The sequence below is a fragment of the Hypanus sabinus genome, chromosome 6 (genome assembly GCF_030144855.1).
Source record: "Hypanus sabinus isolate sHypSab1 chromosome 6, sHypSab1.hap1, whole genome shotgun sequence".
Taxonomy (NCBI): domain Eukaryota; kingdom Metazoa; phylum Chordata; class Chondrichthyes; order Myliobatiformes; family Dasyatidae; genus Hypanus; species Hypanus sabinus.
In genome coordinates, this window is record NC_082711.1 from 7,758,495 (window position 1) to 7,779,531 (window position 21,037).

The 21,037-nt window shown below is 41.7% G+C and overlaps 1 protein-coding gene across 1 annotated transcript in view; it reads left to right on the top strand.

The window, feature by feature from the left end:
- Positions 1-21,037, top strand: part of slc39a4 (solute carrier family 39 member 4) — a 59,134-nt gene that overhangs the window by 14,218 nt on the left and 23,879 nt on the right. The window contains exons 2-4 of the mRNA XM_059971303.1: positions 10,040-10,333; positions 12,937-13,135; positions 15,046-15,224. Coding sequence (XP_059827286.1) covers positions 10,040-10,333; positions 12,937-13,135; positions 15,046-15,224 — 672 coding nt within the window. The remainder of the gene's footprint in view (positions 1-10,039; positions 10,334-12,936; positions 13,136-15,045; positions 15,225-21,037) is intronic.

Here is a 21,037-nt window from a genome sequence, read left to right on the forward strand (position 1 = left end):
ACTTAGAACCTAACCCTTTAATTGCTTTGCTTGGTTTTTTGGGTGAGACAGATTTACGTTTGAGTTCGACTAAGTGTCGAATATTATCTTTTGCTTCTCTCCTGGCTAGACATTTAATCCTCCTTAGATGGAGAGATGTTGCCCCGCCCACGCATGCTCAATGGCTTAATGATATTATGTCCTGTTTAGACCTTGAAAAAATTCATTATTCAGTTCTTAATTCGGATACAAAGTGCCATAAGCACTGGGGACCTTTTATTGAGTACTTTCTTAACCTTCCTCCTAACTAAGGTTTTTTTTTCAGTCCCTTGCTTTCAGCTCCTTTTTATTTGGTAGTAGGCATTATTATCTTCTGTTTTTAAGTGTATTTACAGTTTTGGGGGTTTGAATGTCCTGATTTATACTCTCTATATTGTGTTGTGGTTGGTCTGGAGTTCTTTTTTGTTGCGGGGCTTGGGGAGGATACTAATTTTACATGTCTTCAGCTTGGGTGCTTTCTCAATTATCTTTTTTGTATTATATTATTATTGTATGTTTATTTTTGCACTGTATTAATGTTCTTCATTTTGTATTGGGTGTTTTTTTCTATCTGTAGCGATGTAGAAAATGCATTAAAAAACTAATAAAAAAAAACACCCAATGCTCAAAAAAAGAACGCATTGCGCAAACGGCACAAAGCAAGCAAACAACACAGAATATCAACATCCAACCAGGAGTCCAGTAATATTCAGTTTAGTTCAGTTCAGTGCAGTGCCAACAGCTGTCTGCAAGCCACAAAGCCAGTCTTAACTTGTCCTTGCCAATTGCCTCGATCAAACTGCTCAAAAACAGCAAAACAAAAGAGTAACCAGAATCCAGAACAGACGTGACATGAACCTTAAAGTCCCCCAAAGCAAGAGCACAGCCATGCAACATAGAACCCAAGACCTCCACACTTTCCTCCAACAGCAGCTAGTGAGAAGGAGAGGAAGACCGGTCAAAGGCAGAACACCCATCCATCCTCCGCTCATCATCATTGACTTGTAGTCCTGCCTCTAGGCCACCAGCCCACACACTCTGCTCCCAACCTCACCAAACGCTCTCAGAGAAGGCAAAGCACCAGATCGCTCAATCGTTCCCAAAACACTCCATCAAAATGTAGATCACTGGCTCCCATTGCATGCACATTAGTAGGAGAATCACAGTTGAAAGAAGAAATAAAATAAGCAGTTTTGTGAACTGTCTACAGGACATCGACATTGTTCACTGGCACCATCTTGACTCTGATGGAAGCCTTTGAGCCAGATTTTACTTTATTGATTTTTAAGTTTCTATACCGCTGTTATAATACTATTGACTAGTCCCCTAGTGCATTAAGATGGACTCTTGCCCTCACAACCTATCTCATTATGGGCTTGCCCTATCCCTTGTACAACCTCACTGCACTGTTGTAATCTAGTGTCAGGTATGGACGGCAGGCAAAACAGGTTTTCAAGTTCAGGTTTAATTGCCGTTCATCTCTACACAGCCAAACTGCATTCATGTGTATCGGTGTTTTCCACTGTACCTCAGCACATGAGACAACAATGGTCTACTGATAATTCACCAATGGTTTTGGAGACACCAGATACTAGAGTCAGCAGCAGAAAATGGCTGGAGGAACTTTGGGTTCAGCAGCATCTGTGGAAGGAAAAGACCAGATGAAGGGTCTTAACCCAAAATGTCAACTGAAAAACCCTAATACTACCTCAGATATTATGTCTTTTTCCTTTCACTCAACATCCTCTACTTTGATGAAGCCCCGACATAAATTGAGGGACCGCTTTGTCAAGCCCCTCAGCAGTCTATCCGCAGAAGGCGAATTTTCCGGTGGCCAACCATTTTAATTCCTATCCCCATTCCTGTTCTGACATGTCGGGCTACAGCCTTCTCTTCTGCCACGATGAGACCTCCCTCAGGATGAAGGAACAACACCTCATATTCTCTAACCTGATGCATGAATGTCAATTGTTCCAACTTCTGGTCATTTTCCCCTCCCCCTTCCCTCTTCTTCATTTCCACACTCTGGCATCTAAACTCCTCCCCTCAACTGATTATTAGCGCCTCCTCCTTCTGTTCTCCCATGATCCACTCTCCTCTCCTATCAGATTCATTCTTCTCCAGCCCTTTGCCTTTTCCACCTCCCACCTCCCAGCTTCTTACTTCATCCCTCCGACCCCACACCCACCATCTGGCATTACCTATCACACGCTAGCCTGTCCTCTTAGTCCTCCCCCCACTCCACCTTTTTATTCTGGTATCTTACCCCTTCCCTTCCAGTCCTGATGAAAGGTGTTGGCCCAAAACATCAACAGTTAATTTCCATAGTTTATTCATTTCCATAGAAGCTGCCTGACTTGCTGAGTTCCTCCAGCAATTTTTTTGTGCTCTGAAAAACCCAGATACCACCTCAGTGTGAAAACCACTAATATTACCTCAGACTGCACTTCTTTCTTCTTTCACTCTACTTACGTTATTGCCATTAAGTTTATTGTGTAAATTATGCATAAGTTCTATTAATTTGTCACAAAGTCATATAGCATGGAAATGGACCCTTTGGCTCAGCTGGTCCAGCCACACCAAAATGCCCCATCCAGGCTAATCCCTTATGGCAGCGATTGGCTCATAATCCTCTAAACCTTCCAACCCACGTACCTGTCTACCACCTTTAAAAGCTGTTATTTTATCTGCCTCACACATGAAGAGCTGGAGGAACTCAACAGGCCAGGCAGCATCACACCTGGTCCCTCAACACCAGCTCCATAGCAAAGAAAGCCCAGCAGCGCCTCTACTTTCTGCGAAGGCTGAGGAAAGTCCATCTCCCACCCCCCATCCTCATCACATTCTACAGGGGTTGTATTGAGAGCATCCTGAGAAGCTGCATCACTGCCTGGTTCAGAAATTGCACCATCTCGGATCGCAAGACCCTGCAGCGGATAGTGAGGTCAGCTGAGAAGATCATCGGGGTCTCTCTTCCCGCCATCACGGACATTTACTCTACACACTGCATCCACAAAGGAAGCAGCATTATGAAGGACCCCATGCACCCCTCATACAATCTCTTCTCCCTCCTGTCGTCTGGGAAAAGGCTCCGAAGCATTTGGGCTCTCACAACAAGACTATGTAAGTTTCTTCCCCCAAGTTATCAGACTCCTCAATACCCACAGCCTGGACTGACACCTTGCCCTATTGTCCTGTTTATTATTTATTGTAATGCCTGCACTGTTTTTGTGCACTTTACGCAGTCCAGTGTAGGTCTGTAGTCTAGTATAGCTTTCTCTGTGTTGTTTTTTTATACGTAGTTCAGTCTAGTTTTTGTACTGTGTCATGTAACACCGTGTTCCTGAAAAACATTCTCATTTTTACTATGTGCTGTACCAGCAGTTATGGTCGAAATGACAATAAAAGTGATTTGACTTGACTTAATCTGTGGAAAAAAATACAGTTGACGTTTCAGGCTAAAATCCTGCCTTCTAGCATGTGCTCCTTTTTCTCCCCCACCTTTTTATTCTGGCACCTTCTCCCTTCCTTTCCAGTCCTGATGAAGGGTTTCAGCTCAAAGTGTCAACTGTTTATTCATTTCCATAGATGCTGCCTGACCTGTTGAGATCCTCCAGCATTGTGTGCGTTGCTCCAAGTTCATGCTCATTTATCCTTGCCGCGTTTGTAATTTATTGTGCTGCTGTTGCAAAAAGTTAATTTTCATTGCATTTACATCCTGCGTATGGATTCCCATGACAATGAACATGAACTTAAATTCTATTTCAAAGATTCAAAGTACATTTATTAACAAAGTATGTGTGCAATATGCAACCCTGAGATTCGTCTTCCCACAAACAGCCATAAAACAAAGAAGCAGCATGGAACCCATTCAGAGAGAAAGACATCAGATCCCCAATGCAGAAATGAAAAGAACAAATTGTGCAAGCAGCAGAAAAAAACGAGTGAAAAACACACAAAATGTAAAACATCAAAGAACAGAGTCTTTGAACCAGTCTGGGAATGTTCAGTTTAGTTCAGCTTAGCGCCATGTCATTCATGGACTGCAGGCTGCGGAGCCAGTCCAGCCTGATTAAAATCGCATTAAGTAGCAATAAAAAAGGAGTAACGAGGAGCACATCATAACGTGAACTGCAGAGTCCAATCCACAGACCACATTGATTTAACCTTGTCCAGGACCCCGGACCCCGGCAGCATTCTGGCACGGCAGCGAGTGAGAGACTGGCCAAATGCAGACCCCTCTACGAACACTGCCTGACCTGCTCGGCTTGCTTCTTCTTGCCACAGATACTTTTTGTGCAGTTCAACAAAACGGTTTTATTTGTTTATATTATCTAATGAATATCCTTGTTAATAAATACAGATATTAAAACAGAAACTTCATGCCAACTTAAAAATTTCTTTCTCCAGAATATTAATCTGACCAACCATTCTAGTTAGCCCCTCCCTCACCCTCTCTCTCTATTACCCCTGTCCCTTGACTGCACTGTAGACATTCTAAACCACATTCTATAATGCTGTTTACATTATTGCTGGTATTTATATATTTATGCATATTTTATCCCATATCCAAATCTCAATTTCTAATTTATTTCTATATAATTCTTTATTTGCTATAATCGTTGAATACTGTCTTTTGTTGCATGTCACACCAACACACCACAGCAAACTCCTAATACCTGTAAAGGTCTATGGCGGATAAAGTTGATCCTAAGTAAAATAAAACATTTGAGGGCAAGTTTCTGAGAGAAATCTGGAGACTGATATGATTGAAAGGATCTGTTCTGCTTTCCTGTGAATGACACAGCAAATTGTTGCAAATAATTCACAGGGCAACAGACATGTAGCAACATTCCTCAGTGTTGCTGTGACACCTATACTCATCTTCTCATCACATTGCGTCAAGTTGATAGGATGGTGAAGAGGGCATGTGGTGTGTTGGCCTTCATTAGTCGAGGGATTGTGTTCAAGAGCCACGCTGTAATGGTTCAGCTCTATAAATCCCTGGTTAGACCACACTCAGAATATTCAGTTATAGAAATGACGTAGAGGCTTTAGATAAGGAGATTTACCAGGAGCATGCCTTATGAGGATAGGCTGAGCGAGCTGGGACTTTACGCATTAGAGAGAAGGATGAGGTAAATGCTACACCTGCCCATTCAACTCCTCTCTCGCCTCCGTTCCAGGCACCAAACAGTCTCTACAGGTAAGGCAACAATTCACCTGTGAATCTGTTGGAATCACCTTTTGCATCCTGTGCTTCCGATGTGGCCTCCTCTACATTCGTGAGACCAATGTAAATTGGGGTATGTTTATCATATGGGGGCGCTTAATGGCTTTGGGCCTCCACTCACTGGAATTCAAAAGAAACTTATCAAATGTTGAAAGGCCTCAGTAGAGTGGATGTGGAGAGGATGTTTCTTCTGGTGGGAGAGTGTAAGACCAGAGGACACAGCCTCAGAGTAGAGGGAAGTCCATTTAGAATGAAGGTAAGGAGGAATTTATTTAGCCAGGGAATGGTGAATCTATAAAATTGGTTGCCAGAGCGGCTATGCAGGCTGAGTCACTGGGTATATTTAAGGCAGAGGTTGATAGATTTTTGATTGGTCAGGGCATGAAGGGATACAGGGAGAAGGCAGAAGACTGGTGCTGAGAGGGAAAATGGATCAGCCATGATGCAATGGTGGAGCAGACTCGATGGGCTAAATGGCCTAATTCTGCTCCTGTATTTTATAATCCTGCATTTTATAATCATTTTATAATCCTGCATCTAGTTGTTCAACAGGCACCTGTGTGAGGACAGAGTATAAAGATACTACATTCGTGTCTAATGGGGCAAGGTCTACTTTTAAGAGTACAATACGGTTTTCCAATTACCTTGTAGTATAGTGCCAGGATAGGATTAGTGCTGCAATTTATTCTCCAGACCAAATAAAAGTTAGTCCCAAGTTGAAGTTTATGCCCTAACTTCATAAGATTTATTATTTGAACTCAGTAGTTTGTAATTGAGTGCAATGTAGCCCTAACTATAATCAAAAAGAGATCATTACAGAACTGGTGCCAAAGATTTATGAGCTTGAGGAAATCTGCAGATTACCTTTGCCAGATGCAGTTAATGTCTAACCAACTCTGCAGTTCACAGCAATTTGACTTTCTGGGTTAAGAAGGGAATAGTGCCCTAAAACTTGGCAACTGTGACAGGTAAAGGCATTGTTTAAACAAGTTGGTTCCCTTCAGTACTGTGTGATTCATTAATATGGTTTCCCTGCCAAGTTAAAGTTTGTTGTCATACAATGTATCAACACCATGAAAACTGGCTTCTGCAGCAACAACACAGTAAATCCAAACAATGACAAACATACACTCAGTGGCCACATTATTGTGTACCTCAGACATAAAACATAGGAGCAGAATTAGGCCATTTGGCCCATCGAGTTTGCTCCACCATTCACTCATGCCTGAGCCTTTCTCCCCCTCCTCAGTCCCACTCCCAGCCTTCTCCCTGTAACTTCTGATACTGTGTCCAGTCAGAACATATCAAACTCTGCCTGTCCTTGCCTCTACAGCTGCCTGTGGTAATGAGTTTCACAAATTGACCACCCTCCGGCTAAAGAAATTTCTCTGTTTTGAATGGATCCCCCTCTATCCTAAGGCTGTGCCTTCTTGTCCTAGAAGCCCCCACCATGGGAAACACCTTTTCCACATCTACTCTGTCTTGGCCTTTCAACATTCGAAAGGTTTCAATGAGATCTCCCCTCATCCTTTTGAATTCCAGTGTGTACAGACCCAGAACAATCAAATGTTCCTCATATGATAACCCTTGCATTCACGGAATCATATTTGTGAACCTCTCTGGAGCCTTTCCGATGCCAGCAGATCTTTTCTTAGTTGAGGAGCCAAAAACTGTTCACAATACTCAAGGTGAGGCCTCACCAGTGCCTTATAAAGCCTCAGCATCACATCCTTGTTCTTGTATTCTAGACCTCTTGAAATGAATGCTAACATTGCATTTGCCGTCCTCACCACTGACTCTACCTGCAAGTTAACCTTTAGGGTGTTCTGGATAAGGACTCCCAAGTCCCTTTGCATCACAGATTTTTTGATTTTCTCCCCAATTAGAAAATAGTCCGCACATTTGTTTCTACTACCAAAGTGCATGACCACGTATTTTTCAACATTGTATTTCATTTTCCACTTTCTTGCCCATTCTCCTAATCTGTCTAAGTCGTTCTGCATCCTACCTGTTTCCTCAACACTACCTGCCCCTCCACCAATCTTTGTATCATCTGTAAACTTGGCAACAAAGACATCTATTCCACCATCTAAATCATTGACATACTGCATAAAAAGAAACAGTTCCAAAACCGACCCCTGTGGAGGGGTCACTGGCAGCCAACCAGAAAAGGATTCTTTTATTTCCATTCGCCACATACCAATCAGACAATGCTCTAATCACTCTAGTAACTTTCCTGTAATACCATGGGTCTTAACTTGGTAAGCAGCTTCATGTATGACACCTTCTCAAAGGCCTTCTGAAAGTCCAAATATACAACATCCCCTTTATTCTACTTGTAATCTCCTCGAAGAATTCCAACAGGTTCATCAGGCAAGATTTCCCCTTAAGGAAACCATGCTGACTTTGTCCTATCTTGTCCCGTGTCACCAAGTATTCCATTACCTCATCCTTAACAATTGACTCCAATATCTTCCCAACAATTGAGATCCCAGCTAACTGGTCTATAATTTCCTTTCTGTTGACTCTCTCCTTTCTTAAAGAGTGGAGTGACATTTGCAATTTTCCAGTCTGCTGGCACCATTCCAGAGTCCAATGGTTTTTTTTGAAAGATCATTTCTAATGCCTCCACAATCTCTACCACTACCTCTTTCAAAACTCTAGGGTGCAGTTCATCTGGTCCAGTTGACTCATGTACCCTTAGATCTTTCAGATTTTTGAGCGCCTTCTCTCTTGTAATAGTAACTACACTCAGTTCTCTTCCCTCACACCCTTCAACATCTGGCACTCTGCTAGTGAAGACTGTTGCATTGTTCCACAGTGAAGATTGATGACTGAGATTGTTGTGCATAAAAAACCCAGGAGATCGGCCGTCTCTGAGATACTCAAACCACCCTGTCTATCACCAGCAATCATTCCACTGTCAAAGTCACTGAAATCACATTTTTCCCTATTCTGATGCTTGGTCTGAACAACAACTGAATCTCTTGACCATGTCTGCATGCTTTTATAAATTGAGTTGCTGTCACACTAGATTAGATATTTGCATTAATGAGCACGTGTACAGGTGCACCTAATAAACTAGCCACTGAGTGTAAGTTAACATAAACTTAAATTTCTATAACTCTTCTCTCTCCTGCCGTCTGGGAAAAGGCACCGAAGCATTTGGGCTCTCATGACCAGACTATGTAACAGTTTCTTCCCCCAAGCTATCAGACTCCTCAATACCCAGAGCCTGGACTGACACTTTACTGCCCTATTGTCTTGTTTATTATTTATTGTAATGCTTGCATTGTTTTGTGCACTTTATACAGTCCTAGGTAGGTTTGTAATTTAGTGTAGTTATTTTTCTGTGTTGTTTTTTTACGTAGTTCAGTCTAGTTTTTGTACTGTGTCATGTAACATCTTGGTCCTGAGTGACATTTGTGATTTTCCATTCTTCCAGAATCTAGTGATTCTTGCAAGATCATTACTAATGCCTCCACAGTCTCTTCAGCCACCTCTTTCAGAACCATAAAGTCTGAGTGACTTATCTACCTTCAGACCTTTCAGTTTCCCAAGCACCTTCTCCTCAGTAATAGTAACTGCACTCACTTCTGCCCCCAACACTCTCAAATTTCTGGAATACTGCTAATGTCAATCACAGTGAAGATTGAAGCAAAATACTCATTAAGTTCATCCATCATTTTGTAGTCCCCCATTACCACCTCTCCAGCGTCAATTTCCAGCAGTCCAGTATCCACACTCTCCTCTCTCCTACACCTTAGATATCTGAAAAAAACTTATTGAATCCTCTTTGATATTATTGGCTAGCTTACCTTCATATTCATCTTTTCTCTCCTTATGGCTTTCTTTCAGTTGCCTTTCTTTGTTTTCAAAAGCTTCCCAATCCCCTAACTTCCCATTAATTTTTGCTATATCATATGGCCTCTCTTTCGCTGCTATGCTGTATTTGACTTCCTTTGTCAGCCATAGTTGCCTCATCCTCCTTTTAGAATACTTTTTCATCTTTGGGATGCATGTATTCTTCAGAATTGCTCCCAGAAACTCCAGCCATTGCTGTTCTGCCATAATCTCTGCTCACGTCCCCTCCTCTTCCAATCAACTTTGGCCAGCTCCTCTCGCATGCCTCTGTAGTTCCCTTTAATCCACTACAGTACTGATACATCTGACTTTAGCTTCTCCCTCTTGAACTGCAGGGTGAATTCAATCATATTATGATCACTGCCTCTGAAGGATTCCTTTACCTTAAGGTCCCTGATCAAATCTGGTTCATTACATAACACCCAATCCAAAATTGACTTCCTCCCAGTGAGCTCAACCATCTTTTGGGCATAATACAAATTCTCTCCTGTGTTTTCATGTGCGTCCAATGTATTGTCGGGACTGCAGGGCCTGCTTCAAGAACCTGATAACAATGGGGAAGAAGCTGTTGTTGAATCTTGAGGCTCCTGTATCTCCAGCCTCCTGGCAGCATCAAGAAGTGAACATGGCCAAGACAGTGGTGATAGATGCAAAAGCTTGACAGTATGCTCCAGCAGGCTCAAAAACAGTTTTTACCCCATAGCTTAATTTGTCATATGCATCTCGGAACATTGAAAATAACTGATGATTGGGCTGGGCCTGAAATAGCGACTCTTTGTTCCTCTCCATAAATGTCGCTTGATCTGCTGAGATCCTTCTAAGATGTGTGTGTTGCTCTGGATTTCCAGCATCTGCAGAATCTCTTGTGGTTAAGAAAGTAACTTTACCGTTTGTTAACTATTCTATCTCTCTTCTTTTAACTAGTGCTTTTTGGCCAATGATGTCTTTGAACTTGCTGGGAAGAATGACAGTGGCAGCAGAACACTGACACCTGATGAGTTTTTCCAAATCTCTCCTGGCTTGCTGCTCTTTCTGACTGACCCACAGAGAGTGTGCCAGGACATACAAGCCAAGCAGTGGGAAAAGGAAACAATGGTGTTCACAGAGAAACTATTGACAGCAATTGATACCAGCCAAATCCCCAAGCTCACCCATAGCCTAGTGGAAGAGGAACTGCAGAAAATACAGAAGAGCTATCTGACAGTGGACAAAGGTCAGGTAAGTAAAAATAAACACGTGGCAGTTTGTTCTTTTTCCTTTATTCAATAACGTATTGTCAGCATAACTTCGAACTCTGCACGACACTAAAATAATTAGCAAAATTGATCAGAATCGGAATCAGGTTTATTATCACTGACGCAGCTTGTAAAATAAAATAAAAATTAGTATAAGTTGCAATAAAAATATATAAAAAGTAACTAAATAGTGTAAAAAGACAGCAAAGTAGTGAGGTAGTATTCTTGGTTTCTTAAGTCACTCAAAAAAGCTCAACGTCATACACATGAAAATGGTTAATATGAGGAAACTGGGGACATAATTGGACCTGGAGAGGATTAACAGCTTTAAATTCCTTAGTGTTATTATTTTGGAAGACCTGTACTGAGCCCAGCACATAAGTGCAATTACAAAAAAAGCACAGCAGCACCTTTACTTCCTTAGGAGCTTGGGTGACTCAGCCTGACATCTAAAATTTTGACAAACTTCTACAGATGTGTAGTGGAGATTATATTGTCAGGTTGCATCACAGCCTGGTATATAAGCACTAAAGTCCTTGAATGGACCTTTGAGTGTATCTACATGAAGCATTGTCGCTGGAAAGCATCAGGACATACTCTTTTCTCACTGCTGCCATCGGGAAGGAGGCACAGGAGCCTCAGGTTTCACGCCACCAGGGTCAGGAACAGTTATCACCTCTCAACCATCAATCTCTTGAACCAGAGAGAATAACTTTACTCACCCCAACATTGAACTGTTCCCACAACCTATGAACTGTCCACCTCATGTTCTCAATATTTATTATAGTACTTATTATCTATTATTATTACTTTCTCTTTTGTACTTGCACATTGGTTGTTTATCTGTTTTGGTTGTAAATGATTTTTCATTGCCTAAAAATTCATAGTTCAAAGTAAATTCATTATCAAAGTAGATATATGTCGCTACATACAACCCTGAGAGTTGCTTTCTTGTGGGCATTCTCAGTAAATCCAAGTTACGTAATAGAATCAATGAAAGACAGCAGCCAACAGGATGGACAAGCAACTATGCAAAAGACAACAGACTGTGCAAATGCAAAAGAAAAAAAGGAAATAATAATAATAAATTAATAAATACTCAATAAGGAAGAAGAACATGAGACGAAGAATCCTTAAAAGTAAGTCTATAGATTGTAGGAACAGTTTAGTAATGGGGTGAGTGAAGTTGAGTGAAGTTATTCCTATCTGTTCAAGAGCCTGACGGCTGAGGGATAATAACTGTTCCTGAATCAGGCATTTTAGGTCCTGAGGTTGTTGTTGTGGCACCACTCTGCCAGATTTTAATCTCCATCCTATATGCTGATTCATCATCACCTTTGGTTCAGCCAAAACGAGTGGTGTTGTTAGCAAACTTAAATATGGCATTGGAGCCTCACAGTCAGAAGAATAAGGTGAGTCGAGCAGGGGGATAAGGAGATGAACACCTATGCTGATGGAAGATTATGGAGGAGATGTTTTTACCAATCTGAACTGACTGAAGTCTGCAAGTAAGGAAATTGAAGATCTAATTGCACAAGAAGGTATTGAGGCCAAGGTCTGAAGCTTATTGATTAGTTTTGAGGGGATGATAATATTGAATGCCGAGCTGTGATGGATAAAGAACATCCTGATGTATGTATCTTTGCTGTCCAGCTGCTCCAGGGTTGAGTGAAGAGTCAATGAGACAACATCTGCTCTGGACCTGTTGTGCCAAAAGGCAAATTGGAGCAGATCCCAGTCACTTCTCAGGCAGGAGTTGATATATTTCATTACCAACCTCTCAAAGCAGTTCATCACACACAGGTTACCATGTTTTTCTTAGTTACTGGTATAATTAAAGCCTGCTTAAAGCAGGTAGGTACCTCAGACTGCTGAAGCGAAAAGTTAAAGATCTCAGTGAACACTCCAACCAGTTGATCAGCACATGGTTTTAGTTCTCTGCTAGGTACCCCATCTGGGTCAGAAGCTTTCCGCAGATTCACCCTCCTAAAGAATGTTCTCATTTCAGACTCAGAGACTGGAATCACAGGGTCAGTGGGGGGCTGTGGGAGTTTGCGAAGGTTCCTCCATGCCTTGACAGTCAAAGTGAGCGTAGAATACATTGAGCTCATCTGGAAGCAAAGCTTTGTTGTCACCTATGTCGCTGGGTTTCACTTTGTAAGAGGGATTGTACTCTATTGTGCTTGTTTGTTCTACAACAGATGCCAACAAGAAAATGAATCTCAGAGCTATATATGGTGAGATATACGTACTTGGATAGTAAATTTACTTTGAACTTTGAACTTGCACTTTGGAGGAATGATTATGTTCTCAATCTGGTGTAAATTTTTCTTCACCATCTATCTATTTAGTAGAAAACCAGATCAACATGGACTAGATGGGCTGAAGAGCCTGTACCTGTGCTGTAGTGCTCAATGATTCTATCCCATTCCCTCTCTGCACCAGGGAAAGATGATGGAGAAAGGGAAAAATAAATATTCCTCAGAAAAGTTTGGAGAGAATAGATGATTAAGGAAGATGTGTTGGTTGTTACAGGATGTTTGTTTGATAGTAATGTTCGATAACTAATTTTTTTTTCATCTCTAGCCTTGTGTCAACTCCACTCAAATCATAGAAGAGTACGAGCTGGTGTCCAATGGGACGACAGGAATTAATGTTGGCCACTTTTCTGCTGTAATACTTTACCATGTCTTAAGAGGAGACTGCTTACTCCGATACCTATTGCCAAGGCCTGAATACTTCCTTAACTTCATATTTCACATGTACCAGAATCTCACTGGGACAGGTAAGGAAAACCTTCTCTGTTCAGTTTCTGATTCATAGTGACATGTACAGATGTATTGTCCTGGGAGACCAAGGCTGCCACTGTAACTAGGATTTCAAACTGGATCCTGGTGAAGGATCTCAGCTTGAAACATAACCCTCATCCTCTATCATCCATGTGCCTATCTAAGAGTGTCTAAAATGACCCTAATGTGTCTGCACCTACCACCACCCCGGCAGTACATACTATGCACCCACCACTGTTTATGTAAAAACAAATTTACCCTGATATCTCTACTGTATCCTCCTATTACCTTAAAAGCATGTCCTCTAGAATTAGCCATTGCTGCCCTGTTAAAAAAAGGTGCTGGATATCCACTCTGTCTGTGCCTCCTATCATCTTATATATCTCTATCAAGTTGCTTTCCATCTTCCTTCACACCAAAAAGAAAGCCTTAGCTTGCTCAAACTTCCTTCATAAAGCATGCTCTTTAATCCAGACAGCATAACTCTCCTCTGCATTCCCTCTGAAGCTTCTATAATGAGATGACATGAACTGAACATGATGGTCTAAGGGTTTTAAGAAACTGAACATTACCTTGTGGGTCTTAAACTCAATCACCCAACTAATAAAAGACAACACGCCATACACTTCCTAAACCACCTTATCAACTTGCGCAGTGGCTTTGAGGGATCTATGGGACTGAACCCCAAGATTCTTCTGTTCCTCCACACTGCTAAAAACCCTGCAATTAATCTTGTATTCTGTCTTCAAGTGCAACCTCGCAAAGTGAATCACTTCACACTTCTCTGGATTGAACTTCATCTGCCACTTCTCATGTCAGCTCAATGTCCCGTTGTAACCTGTGACAACCTTATACACCTTGCACATCACCACCAACCTTCGTATCATCTGAGAATTACTAAGCCACCATTCCACTCTCTTATCTGAGTCATTTATAAAAATCACAAAGAGTAGGGGTCCCAGAACAGATCCAGGTGGAAGACCAATGGTCACCAAACTCCAGGCAGAATATGCTCCAGCTATAACTATCCTCTGCCTTCTATGGGCAAGCCAATTCTGAATCCATGCAGCCAAATCTCCTTGGATACCATGCTTCCTGACTTTCCCTATAACCTGATGCTGCTGCGTGCTAGATCTGTGTATAATGAGCCCCAAATCATGTTATGCTGCAGCTCTCTAGTGTTTCACCATTTATATGATAGCTTTCTCCTTCTTCCATCAAAAGGAACAACATTACAGTTGCCTACATTAAACTCCAGCAGTGAACAGAGTGGACCTCCTGTGGTAGATTAGGATGAGCAGGAAATCAGATCAGTGTTGGGTAAAGGAATTATACCCTCAGTGGCCACTTTGTCATGTACCTCCTGGACCTAATAAACTGGCAACTGAGTGTAGTTCATGGACATCCACAGCCCATCCACTTCAACATTCAACGTGTTGTGCATTCAGAGATGCTCTTCTGCACACCACTGTTGTAACATGTGGTTATTTGAGTTGCTGTTGCCTTCCTGTCAGCTCAAGCCAGTCGGTCCATTCTCCTCTGATCTCTCTCAATTACAAGACGTTTCTTCCCACAGAATTGTCACTTACTGGATATTTTTTTGCACCATTCTCTGTTAACCATAGAGACTGCTGTATGTGAAAATCCCAGGAGATCAGCAGTTTCTGAAATGCTCAAACCACTCCATCTGGCACCAACTATCATTCCACAGTTAAAGTCACTTAGATCAGATTTTTTCTCAATTCTGATGTTTGATCTGAAAAGCAACTGAACCTCTTGACCATGTCTGCACTGAGTTGCTGCCACATGATTGGCTGATTAGATAGTGGCAGTAACGAGCAGGTGTACAGGTGTACCTAACAGAGTGACCAGCGAGTGTATAAATGCAGATGTTCTTTTCTTTCAGAACTTGAAGACTTGATGGATAAAATTGGTTTAGCTCACAATAACCAAGAGCATCAACACCAAGAGAACAGTGGAAGTCATAGTGAAGACCACTCGGGTGAGAGGTCTCAGGGCCATCGGTCCAACCAGCTGCCAAGTCATGGCCAGGAGGAGGGGGATGAGGACAGTTCCTGGGACATGGTAATGCTCTGCACCTTACAGTAATTCCCTCCTCCTTGTTGAGTGTAGTTCCAGTTTCACCTTGGATGCTGCCTGGGTTAGAGAATATGGAGAGAAGAGGCAAACTTGGGTTGTTTTCTCTGGAGTGTCAGAGGCTGAGGGGAGCTCATAGCATGCAAAAAGAGCCCTTCAGTCCAAGCAGTCCATGCCAGTCAAGATCCCATATCCAAGTTAGTCCCCTTTCCCGAATGCAGTTCAAAAATAAACACAATAAGATTAAGAACCCAACAGTAAAAAAACCCACTATAAACATAAATACATAAAATAACTTACATACATAGATTGCTTGTCTGTCCATAAAGTGATAATAGGTACAGGAGTGCTTGTACACAAGGAAATGATAAAGGAGTGGTGGTCGGGGGTGTGGGGGGGGGGGTTAGTGGTTGGAGATGTTGATCAGTCTTTCTGCTTGGGGAATGTCACTGTTTTTGAGTCTGGTGGTCCTGGTGTGGATGCTATGTACAAACAGTTCGTGAGCAGGGTGGGTGGAATCCTTCATGAAGTGACATGCATTAAAGGTGAGAGCAGAAAAGTTTCAAGGGAACGTACAGGGCAAGTTTTTATTTTACATACAATGTGGTAGGTGCCATGGACAGGCAGGTGCCTTGAGCTGTAGTGCTGAACATTGTGGGCAGGTAATGTTGGTGCAGAAATGAGTGGAAACACTACAGGCTGCCCTTAGCAATCCTTGCATGGATTCACACTAACAACCATATATTTCAAAGCACATATAATGAATAAATGTGAATCTGTTAAAAGCAGATATGATAGTGATGTTTAAGAGGCTCTTACACTGCACATGAGTGTGCAAAGAATAAGGGGATCTGCAACAAGAGGGCATAACTTCAACTTCACTCATGCCAACACTGAAATGGTTTTACAAACTATGAACTCTCGTTCAAGGACTCGATAACTCACATTATCAATATTTATTGCTTATTTATTTATTTATTTATTTTAATTTATTTAGTATTTTTATGTTTGTGTATTTGCACAGCTTGTTGTTGTTTGTACATTGGTTGTTTGTCTATCCTGTTGAGTGTGGTCTTTCATTGACTCAGAATCAGAATCAGAATGTATACATAATATACACAATTATGTATATTGATTTATATACATAAATCAATTATGTATATTGAATAGATTTTTTTTAATGTGCAAAAACAGAAATACTGCACATTAAAAAAAACTGAGGTAGTGTCCAAAGATTCAATGTCTATTTAGGAATTGGATAACAGAGGGGAAGAAGCTGTTCCTGATTCACTGAATGTGTGCCTTCAGGCTTCTGTACTTCCTACCTGATGGTAACAGTGAGAAAAGGGCATGCCCTGGGTGCTGGAGGTCCTTAATAATGGATGCTGCCTTTCTGAGACACTGCTCCTGAAAGATGTCCTGGGTACTTTGTAGGCTAATGCCCAAAATAGAGCTGACTAGATTTACAACCTTCTGCAGCTTCTTTTGGTCCTGCTCAGTAGCCCCTACATACCAGACAGTGATGCAGCCTGTCAGAATGCTCTCCACGGTACAACTATAGATGTTTTTGAGTGTATTTGTTGACATGCCAAATCTCTTCAAATTCCTAATAAAGTATAGCCACTGTCTTGCCTTCTTTATAGCTGCATCGATATGTTGGGACCAGGTTAGATCCTCAGAGATCTTGACACCCAGGAACATGAAACTGCTCACTCTCTCCACCTCTGTGAGGATTGGAAAATGTATTCCTTTGTCTTACCGTTCCTGATGTTCACAATCAGCTCTTTCGTCTTACTGATGTTGAGTGTCAGGTTGTTGCTGTGGTGCCATTCCACTAGCTGCCATATCTCACTCCTTTACGCCCTTTTGTCACCACCTGAGATTCTAGCAACAATGGTTGTATCGGCAGCAAATTGCGTTTTTTTGTAGTTACTGTGAATGCCTGCAAAAAATGAATGTCGGGCAGCAAATGGTGACATATATGTACTTTGATAATAAAACCATCAAGTCCATCAAGAAGCCCATCAAGTCTGGTCTGCCAATCCATCATGGCTAATTTATTATCCCCCTCAACCCCATTCCCCTGCCTTCTCCCCATAACCTTTGACACCCTGCTTAATCAATCAACCTTTGTCTTAAATATGCCTAATGACTCCTGCACAGCTGTCTGTGGCAATGAACTCCACAGATTCACTACCCTCTTGCTAAGGAAATTCCTCCTCATCTCTGGTTTAAATGGACGTCGCTTCATTCTGAGGCTGTGACCTCTGGTCCTAGATTCCCCCACTACAGGAAACATCTCTCCACATCTAATCTACCTAGGCCTTTCAATATTAGATAGGTTTCATAAAACCCCTTCTCATTCTTCTAAACTCCAGCAAGTACTGACCCAGAGCCATCAAACACTCCTCACATGTTAACCCTTTCATTTCTGAGATCATTCTTGTGAACCTCGTCTAGAACCTCTCCAATGCCAGCACATCCTTTCTTAGATAAGGGGACCATAATAGCTCACAATACTCCAAGGGCAATCTAACCAATGCCTTAAAAAGTCTCAGCATTACATCCTTGTTCTTGTATTCTAGCCCCCTCAAAAAGAATGCTAACTTTCCATTTGCCTTCCTTACACTGACTCATCCTGTAAATTAACCTTTGGGGAATCCTGCATGATGACTCCCTTTGCACCTTTGATTTTTGAATTTTTTTTTCCATTTAGAAACTAGTCCATGCCTTTATTCCTTCTGCCAAAGTGCATGATCAGCACTTTCCTACACTGCATTCTATCTGCCACTTCTTTGCTCATTCCCCTAATCTGTCTTTCTGCAGAGATCCTGCTTCCTCAGAACTACAAGACCTTTCACCTTTCCTCATTCCATTTGCAAACTTGGCCACAAATTCCTCAATTACTTCATCCACATCAACTTATAACTTAAAAAATACCAGTCCCAACACAAACCCCTGTGGAACGCTACTAGTCAATGACAGCCAACCACAATAAGAGCCCTTTATTCCCACTCTTTGCCTCCTGCCAGTCAAACAATTTTCTAACTGTGCTTGTTAAGCAGCCCATGTGTGGCACCTTGTCAAGGGCCTGCTGAAAATCCAAGTAAACAATAACCACTCATTCTCCTTTGTCTATACTGCCTGTTATTTCCTCAAATAATTCCAACAGATTTGTCAGGTAAGATTTCCCCTTTAGAAAACCATGCTGTCTTTGGCCTAATTTATCATGTGCCTGCAAGTACCCCAAAACTTCGTCCGTAATAATACTGCTCTATCAGTTTTTACTGCCCATTTGCCAGGATACTCAGCATCAGCAGTTTCAGGGTTCAGTGATCATGATCTTTAGAAACAAGACTTATCAGAGTAACCTCTGGAAGAAGCAGATTTCACAATGAGTCACATGGACCGGTCAAGTTCCAGTTGATATGGTGTCCTGAGATTTGAGCGTAGTCAGTAAAGGGTGTTACAACCAGTCTCTTTATTCCTGGGTACATGAAATAAAAATTTATCCAGAACTTCCACCTTAATCACAATCCAAAAACTGCTGTTGGAATTCTCCATAAGGAGGTGATCCATGGAATTCATTGCCACAGGCAGCTTTGGAAGCCATCATCGGGTATATTTAAAGTAGAGGTTGCTAGTTCCTTGATTAGCTAGGGCATCAAAAGTTACGGGGAGAAAGCAGGATAGTAGGGTTGAGAGGGATAATAAGAACATAAGAACACAAGAGATAGGAGCAGGAGTAGGCCAATCGGCCCCTCAAGCCTGCTCCGCCATTCAACAAGATCATGGCTGATCCAATCTTAACTCTAGTTTTCACCGAATCCCACAAGGCAACAGTGCCAACCAACAGGACACCATGCCGCCCATTTTATTTTATTATTCATTCCACCCAAACCCATGTGATCACCCGGGGGAACAGAAAAATGATTTGCCAATTGAGGAGAAAAAATCTGGAAAATTTCTCTCCGACCCATCCAGGCTGTCGAAATCAGCCATGGTAGGATAGAGGTGATGTGCCAAATAGCCTGTCTTATGTCTCATGGTCTAATATGAAAATGCTGGATCTTTATTCCTTGACATTTTGGAAAATGAGAGGTGACCTGGAGAATGAGAAGTTTATAAAATCTTGAGGAGTACAGATGAGGTGGAATGGTCATAATCTTTTTAACCCCTGGAGTCAGGGGTCCAAAACTAGACAGCACAGATACAAAATAAGAGGCAAAATTTTTAAAGGAGGCCTGAGAGGAAGGTTATTTACATGGAGGGTAGTGAATACTGGAATGAGCTGCCAGAGGAAGTGGTCATGGTGGATACAACTACACTATTTAAAAGGCATTTGGATAGGTACATGGAGGCTTATGGGCCAAACATGGGCAACTGGGAATAGCAGGGTGAATGCTGTGGTCAGCACGGACCAGCTGGGCAAAAGGGCCTGTTTCTGTGCTGTATTATTCTCTGGCTGTAAGGGATTAAGGAGAATCATCTTTATTCACCAGATATATTTACACGTTTTAGGAATTTGCTGTGGTGCGTTGGTGTGACATGCAACAAAAAATAACGTTGTTTAAACAATTATAAAGAATTAAATAAATGATATATCATGATATATAAAATAAAGCCAATGAAGTTAGAAGTTAAAATACAGATATGAAATAAAATGGCCGTAAATATGAGCATGTATTTACAATGTAACCAGTAGGGGGCAGCACAATAGCAGAGTGATTAGCACAACAACTTACAGTACCAGGGGCCCAGGTTCAATTCCCAATGCTGTCTGTAAGAAGTTTGTATTGTCTCCCCATGATCGCGTGGGTTTCCTCTGGGTACTCTGTTTTCTGACACTGTGGTCACTGTAAATTAAATCACAGGTTTGCTGGGCAGCACGGCTTGAAAGGCCAGAAGGGCCTATTCAATAAATAAAAAGTGGTTTAAAATGTTTCCAGTGACTGAGGAAAGAGATAGAAAGGGGTGTGGGGCTCAAACTGGAATGGTTGATTGGAGGAAGAAAGTCCAGAAGAGAACTATCAGAAAAGGCAGTTTTCAGGGTGGATAGGATCCACCATGATTTTTCCTGCCCACTCAGTTATCCTGGATGTATCAAAGTCCTGCAGTGATAGCAAAGTGATATAAACTATTTATAGAATTGCAGAAGCAGTGGTATGTGGAAAACAATTGAAGTTAATTACTTTGGTAAGAAAAGAACCCTTTATAAACAGTGTAAGACTAGTAATAGTAGAGGTACACAGGTAAACTGGTCTGCTGAGTAATGAATATGAGTACAGGAAACAATTAGACAGGTAATTGGTTGGCCTTAATAGAAAGGGAGATTGGAGAATGCTATCTTGCTGTAACTTTACAGGGTTTTAGTAAGATCACAGCTGGATCAGTGTGTATGAAGTTTCTAAATCGGTATCTAAAGGTAGCATGAAAGTAGTAGTGTGGATTCACTACATTGATTTCTGGAATGGAATGAGAGGCTGTTCTCTGATGATTAACCCACACTAATTTCAGGTCAGAGGAATGAGGGATAATTACACGGTAGCCTATCAGTTAGTGAACACTTTTACAGCTCAGGTCATTCAACCCTGGCACCTTTTGTAAGGAATTTGTATGTTCTCTCTATGACTGCATGGCTTTATAAATAAGTACCTATGCATTCATGGGGAGCAATGTACAAACTCCTGACGGATAACGTCAGAATTGAACTCTGAATACCAATGCCCTGAGCTGTGGTTGCGTTGAGCTAACCACTCTTATTAATGTTCCCCAATTTAAATTTATTAATCATACCATGT